The sequence below is a fragment of the Brachyistius frenatus genome, unplaced genomic scaffold (genome assembly GCF_029030835.1).
Source record: "Brachyistius frenatus isolate BFR_SWC_R1_liver_20210118 unplaced genomic scaffold, ASM2903083v1 Contig_686, whole genome shotgun sequence".
In the NCBI taxonomy this organism is placed as follows: domain Eukaryota; kingdom Metazoa; phylum Chordata; class Actinopteri; family Embiotocidae; genus Brachyistius; species Brachyistius frenatus.
Window position 1 is genome coordinate 15,054 of NW_027211285.1, and position 7,636 is coordinate 22,689.

The 7,636-nt window shown below is 47.2% G+C and overlaps 1 protein-coding gene across 1 annotated transcript; it reads right to left on the reverse strand.

Moving 5' to 3' along the window:
• Nucleotides 1–2,131: 2,131 nt before the first annotated feature.
• On the reverse strand, nt 2,132–6,598 carry LOC138615081 (tRNA (guanine-N(7)-)-methyltransferase non-catalytic subunit wdr4-like; the record flags this gene model as incomplete). The annotated part of the gene is made up of 7 exons (XM_069688709.1): nt 2,132–2,492; nt 2,706–2,775; nt 3,293–3,479; nt 3,765–3,829; nt 6,009–6,113; nt 6,341–6,401; nt 6,486–6,598. Coding segments are annotated over 7 exons (792 nt in total), but the record flags the coding sequence as incomplete, so codon positions are not given.
• Nucleotides 6,599–7,636: the final 1,038 nt, after the last annotated feature.

Below are 7,636 nucleotides of genomic sequence, written 5' to 3' on the forward strand. Positions count from 1 at the left end.
ATGAGGGATTATTTTCAGATGGACCTCCAGAAAACTAAGAAGAAGGAGTGACTTTAGCTAACAACACCGAGATAACTGATGGACACATTTTATTCACTTTGGATTTGATGAGAGAAGTTGAATGAGAGTCTATGGAGCCGGAGGCTTTTTGGAGCCGACCTCTAGTGGCACTCGCTGGTATTGCAGCTGAAGACACTTCTGGATCAGAACCATTTTACAGACCTGAAGCTACGAACACTTTTATATCCAGTCACTCGTGTCGTCCTTCTAAATCTACTTGTAGCCTCCCAGCAGCGAGTGCTCTGTGTCACCTAGACGTGTCAGGAAAATGTTTGCTCACATCATGTCAGTGTTTTGCTCACAGCTCGACCTTCTGCAGCAAACAGGCTGAACCTGCTGCTTTCACCAGAGATGGCACTCAGTGGACAGAAGCCACTCATGACTCATGGTTCACAGTAGTGATGGTGAGATGAAGCCTCATGAGGCATCGAACCACTTCAGCCAATTGGTTCCAGAAAGGGTTCATTACTCGAAGCTTCATGTGCACACGAAACCACCTACTGGCCAAGTGTAGAATGACAGGCAGCTGGATCTGAACCACATGTGATGCATTGAATGTTTGTGTCTGTTATGGCTGTTGGGAATGACTATGAATTACAAAAATGTATGACCAAATAATTTCTGTACATAAATTATCACATATGTGCATAATAAAATATCTTTTGAATGTATTCTGTGTGTGTACATTTTCCCAAAATGGTAGTATCATATGATATGGCAGGTTGTGTAATCATGTTTTTCTGTCACTTTAGGAAAATGTCATGGGCTTAAGCAGGCAGAGGACAGTGGAAGTGCTTGTGGAACGAGGAAGAGGGGACTGAATATGCTTGTGTAACTTGGACAATGATGTACAGGACAGGGGACATTTTATTCATTTGTATTCAGAAATAACAGTTTCTCAACAGTTTTTGGTTTTATGGATGTCCACATGTCCGAAGTAAGGCTAACAGCAGCCACCTTGTCCACTTCAGCCTTCTCCTTCTCCTGAGCTGACTCATACTTGGCCTCCACCAGGGCCTTCAGAGCCTAAAGGAAAAAATATATAGTGTTGAACTGTGAGACACAATAAAGTACTCATTTGTTTCATGCATGCACCCATACATACCTGCCTTGTAGGGAGGACATAATTAGGATCCAGTTTGGACACAAATGCCCTGAATCCAACATCATCCACAATACTGAAGGGCTGTGTGTCCTTCACTATCATGGAGACGAGGGCTTCATCCAGCTCTGGTTTTCTGGTGGCTGGTTAAAAGAGAATAAATACAGAGTCTGTTATCTGTCTTTATTTGCACAATAAACAAAAGTGAACAGGGAAAAATTGTGATGGTGCATTTGTAATATTGTAATGACTTCCCTTGGCTGGGTGAAGCTCCAGTTTCCTCCTTATTCTCATGCAAGGCACGGTAACGCCTCAGCATGGATGAGGTGTTGTTATTGTACCCCAACTCCTTGGAGCACAATAAACACCTCACCTTTGAATAAAATAAGAAACTGAAAAATACAGTTCTTGATAAACAAACCTAATGTGTCTGAAATAGAGTTAGATCTAGCTTACCTTATTAGGAGTTATCAAATCAAAGTGTTCACACAGGGGAAATCCTCTTCTTCCCAGCTGGCTCCATCTTATCACCTCCTTCTCTCCTCACTCTCCTAAATCTCCAAACTATCTCTCTCTCTCTCTCTCTCTCTCTCTAACTTCTCCAAACTCTCCAAACTCTCAACTGACCCCAACTCTCCACCAACAACCCACATTTTGAACGGAGCCTGAGAGGTTTATATTGCCGTAAAACCTCCCGGCAAAATCTGAACCACTTCCCGAAGCAGTCACGTGGTACAGCCGGCAGCGAGGCTTCGGACGTCATCATTTTTGGCTCCTCCCCTAAATGAAGCAAGCTTCGACACACGCTTCGAGGACACGCCCCCTCCGTTACTCGACACACGCTTCGAAGCGTCGGCACACCTCGTAACATCACTAGTTCACAGAGAGACCGGAGCTTTTCCTCCCAGTCGCACTGTAGCGTGGACACAGTGAGTGAGAACATATGGTGCACATTCATAAACAGCATGGTTCAGTCAGCAATGTGAAAGATTTTATTTGAAAAATCAGCCTGAAATTTGAACCAAACAGAAATCCATGTACTCTGGCCACGTGGCGACACACACACACTCTTCATCAACACACATTCAACTGAGATCCATCAGCAGGAGTGAAATAATCGTGCTCTGGTCACTGTCCGTTCAGGTGGACAGCTGCGTCCCCGCTCCCGACGCGTCCTTCTTGGCCTTCTTGTTGCCGTTTGCTGTCCGAGTCTTGGTCCTCTTCAGCTGCTGCTCCTCCATCCTCTGCTGCTTCCTCTGCAGGTACACCGTCACGTTGTCGAAGCTCGACTTATACAGATGATCGAAGCGGTCGCTGGTCCTCGTGGAGGCTGTCGTGTGAGGACAGTTAGAGACAGGAAGTACAGCTGCACATTCATAGAGACACTGTGATGAGACCAGGACACAGGAGACATACTGACAGGAGGTTCAGTGAAGTGTGTGTGTGTGTGTGTGTGTGTGTGTGTGTGTGTGTGTGTGTGTGTGTGTGTGTGTGTGTGTGTGTGTGTGTGTGTGTGTGTGTGTGTGTGTGTGTAATGACTCACTCTCCAGTGTCTCCCAGTGTGGCCTGAAGGCTTCAGTCACTCTGCTCAGTTCAGGGTTGTCAGCATCACACTAGGAAGAGACAGAGAGCACGCAGGTCAGCCTGAGGCCACACACACACACACACACACACACACACACACACACACACACACACACACACACACACACACACACACACACACACACACACACACACACACACACGATGGGAGTATGATGAGGAAGTAAAAGGCAGCAGCAGGAAATGGTCCGTCAGTGAGCCTCCTCTGTACCAGACTGCCTTGTAAAAAATGAGGTTTTAAGAAGAGGAAGAGCCCACAGGTTGCTAACAGGTGTTTAACTGTGGAAACACAGCAGCTGTTAGATCCTCTCTGACTCATTGAACCTTCAGTCACACTCAGGAAGCAGAGCGCTCTTCAACATGTGGGTTTACATCAGGAGTAGAACGGATCATCAGCACCATAATGTGTTAATGAGAAGCAGATCAGAGGCCTTTATCAGTGTTACAGGTGGATTCACCTCTACTGGGGTTTACGATCAGTCAGGAGGACAGAGCCCCATTATAAAGGACATGTGTCCACTGTACCTCCCAGCAGCCCAGTCTGTGTGTATAGATCTGGAGCGGTGCATCACAGCAGTCCATCAGCACCCATAGCCGTCCCTGTGGGTCAAAGGTCACGTCCAGGGGACAGTGGGGCAGGTGGAGCCGGCTGTGTGGCAGCAGCTTGTCCTCCGCCTCCTGGTCCAGATTGAAGAAGTGAAGTGTGGACAGTCTGAGGACACACAGGAGACATTCCATGGAACATGTGCAGGACACACTGTGGACTCTGCAGGGACACGTCCAAAAACACATCTCACACCTGCAGGCAGAAATAACTGACGGCAGCCAATCAGATCAAAGAACCACATGACAGCAGCAGTCTGAGGGAGGTGAGCATTCAGAAGCCACGCCTTCCTGCTGTGGTCACACCTCAATCCTCCTCACCACGTCTATGCAGAACAACTACAGCTCCAAGGAGACACTATGGAGGCATGCGCAGATGTAAAGTGACACTCACCTGTTGCACTGCACCGCCACGTAATGACCATTGGGGGAGCTGCTGATCCGGCACACCGCTGGATTCTGGGAGGTAAAGTGGAGACAAGACAGAGAGGCGGAGCCGTCACACGGTTTCACAGAACAGGTGACGTTTTCCCGCCTTTTCCTCGTCCTGCTGACGGACAGGTGACACCTCGCAGAGCGGCGGGATCGCTTTCTGCTGACTCTGCAGAACCCCTCAGCAACCTTCAGCTCCATGCTCTAGTTTTCTGTTTCTTAAAAACAAGTTGACTTAAAGGTCACCAATGTTTTCTACAAGAGTTTCTGTGTCGACATGGAAGTTTGTGTTTTTTGTCTTTTTCATCTAAAGACAGTTTTCAGAGCAAATTAAGTTGGTGAGTAAGACATCAGTCCTCTTTGGTAGCGAGTCCGTTTTACTCTCAGTCTGATCGGGATGTAACGAGCAATCAGGCAAATACGGCTGACCACGATCTGATCCTTGTCATCGTCAGCCTGCTGCTGCTCTTCTTGATCACACAAAATCTACATCGCAGATCAACAAGTCCAGAGAGAGTTCCTGAACGCAGCACGGTGCTGCACACAGCAGGAGCACCAACAACCTCCATCAGGAAGTATTCAGAGTGACTGATCAACACCAGCACGTTAACATGACCGCTGAGCATCTGTGATGTTACCATGGAAACCTGAAACTGGAGCAGAGAAACATCAGACTTTAGATTAAACTCTGTAAACTTTGAACAGAGACCCTCGAAATGATGAGGCAACGAGACGGGTGAGGTGTTCTGATGACATCACGTTTCAAAAGGGGCGGAGCTTCACTGTCCAAGAAGAAGAAGGATCAGGAGATGCCAGGTGGGTTTTCTTTTTTTCTTTGTGTCACCGTGAATTCGTCCCCCAGAGTCAGACTGACTGAGTTCCGCAGGGACCTTCTGAGGTTCTGTTCTGGTTCAGACTTCGTTTCTGCTTCATAGTCTTCAGGTCAGTCTGGGTTTTGTGCTTCCTGTTGGATTTAGAAACGACTCCCCTCCCTGTGTCTGTCTTTACCTGTGTTCAGAATCTCACACTATTTCTGTTCACCTTCAGTACATACTGCTACTTACAAAGTATGTACTGTTGCATGTAGTATGTGCATGTAGTATTTATCATGCTGACCTGCAGACTTGCAGAATACGACGGATGTAGTAGAACATCCTGGTACCGTTTCTGGCATACTAAATAGTACGGTTGTATGGACACGTTTCACTTCCTGCCCTTCGTATGATCGTTGGCCCCGCCCCTGATTAGTTTCGGCTGTCCCTCGTTGTCCTTCCCTCCCTACTGTATTTAGTCTGTGTGCTCTTCTTCCCTCTTTGTCACTTTGTTGCTGTGTCTTTTCAAACCCAGAGAACACAAAACACCTGTACTGTGGCGCCATGGCAACAGGCTTCTCCAACATGGCAACAGAGCGCTCTGTGATCGGCGTGTTGAAGATTTTGTTCCCCGAAATGTGAAGTTTCTCTTAATATTTCCTGAGGAAGGTTGATGGTCCTTTGTGCTGCGTTCAGAAACTCTCTGAACTCCCTGATTCAATTTTTTACATCCACCATTTGACAACAGGAAACGATGGATACATGTGTGGACCTGGTGTTAGTGTGGTCCGGACCTGGTGTTGGTGTGGTCCGGACCTGGTGTTAGTGAGGTCCGGACCTGGTGTTGGTGTCGTCCGGACCTGGTGTTAGTGAGGTCGGACCTGGTGTTAGTGAGGTCCGGACCTGGTGTTGGTGTCGTCCGGACCTGGTGTTGGTGTCGTCCGGACCTGGTGTTAGTGAGGTCGGACCTGGTGTTAGTGAGGTCCGGACCTGGTGTTGGTGTCGTCCGGACCTGGTGTTAGTGAGGTCGGACCTGGTGTTAGTGAGGTCCGGACCTGGTGTTGGTGTCGTCCGGACCTGGTGTTAGTGAGGTCGGACCTGGTGTTAGTGAGGTCCGGACCTGGTGTTGGTGTCGTCCGGACCTGGTGTTAGTGAGGTCGGACCTGGTGTTAGTGAGGTCCGGACCTGGTGTTGGTGTCGTCCGGACCTGGTGTTAGTGAGGTCGGACCTGGTGTTAGTGAGGTCCGGACCTGGTGTTGGTGTCGTCCGGACCTGGTGTTAGTGAGGTCGGACCTGGTGTTAGTGAGGTCGGACCTGGTGTTAGTGAGGTCCGGACCTGGTGTTGGTGTCGTCCGGACCTGGTGTTAGTGAGGTTCTGTCAGAGGAAATATTACCTTCTCTTTGTTGGCCTCGGAGCTCGTTGTACCTTCCAGCTGTCGGAGATCCCGGCTCTGCAGCTGACGGCCCGACTCATAGTCCCACAGCTTCACCGTCCCGTCCTGACAAACACACTCGGGTCACGGCACCATCTGATCCACCTGTTTACCATGGAAACTGTGGCACTTGTAAATCTGTGGTCTGGTTCCGACTATACAGACGTGTTTTCTTCCAGAGACAGCATGTTGTACTGCCCACATCAGGTGGACCTGACTAACATCCACCACCATCCACCGGTTCTGCTGCTGATCCACCGACTCAGCAGGAACCAGGTGGTCTGCACACTTACCCCTGATCCAGACAGCAGCCAGCGGGGATGGCCGGGAAGGATCTGCAGCGCACTGACAAACCTGAGGTACACACACACACACTGCTGCAGTACACACTGATTACACACACACACACACACACACACTGCAGGTTCAGGAACTCACTGCTGGTGTCCCAGGCAGAAGGCCTGGATGTCGTACGGCGCCCTGAGGTGGCTCACTCGGATCTTCTCGTCCCGTTCGGCGGTGATGATGAACCTGTTGTCCGGTGATGTGGTCTGAAAGACAGAAGAGGAAGTCCATCTTTCAGTCTTGCTTCAGGAGTCCCAAGCCATGACAGGATGCTATTTATCAGGTAAGACATGAGGCACAGAGATGAGGAGTGACACACAAAACAGGCTGGATGCTGTACACGCTGTGGCCACCAGGGGGAGTCGACTGGCCCAGCTTTATACTGAAAGAAAACCTCAGTTCAAGAAAATAACGTGTTATTAGTGATGAGATGTGTTATTAGAGATGAGATGTGTTATTAGTGAAGAGATGTGTTATTAGAGATGAGATGTGTTATTAGTGAAGAGATGTGTCATTAGTGATGAGATGTGTTATTAGAGATGAGATGTGTTATTAGAGATTAGATGTGTTATTAGAGATGTGTTATTAGTGATGAGATGTGTTATTAGAGATGAGATGTGTTATTAGAGATGTGTTATTAGTGATGAGATGTGTTATTAGAGATGTGTTATTAGTGATGAGATGTGTTATTAGAGATGAGATGTGTTATTAGAGATGAGATGTGTTATTAGAGATGAGATGTGTTATTAGAGATGAGATGTGTTATTAGAGATGTGTTATTAGTGATGAGATGTGTTATTAGAGATGAGATGTGTTATTAGAGATGTGTTATTAGTGATGAGATGTGTTATTAGAGATGAAATGTGTTATTAGAGATGAGATGTGTTATTAGAGATGAGATGTGTTATTAGAGATTAGATGTGTTATTAGAGATGTGTTATTAGTGATGAGATGTGTTATTAGAGATGAGATGTGTTATTAGAGATGAGCTGTGTTATTAGAGATTAGATGTGTTATTAGAGATGAGATGTGTTATTAGTGATGAGATGTGTTAATAGAGATGAGATGTGTTATTAGAGATGAGATGTGTTATTAGAGATGAGATGTGTTATTAGAGATGAGATGTGTTATTAGAGATGAGATGTGTTATTAGAGATGAGATGTGTTATTAGAGATGAGCTGTGTTATTAGAGATTAGATGTGTTATTAGAGATGAGATGTGTTATTAGTGATGAGATGTGTTA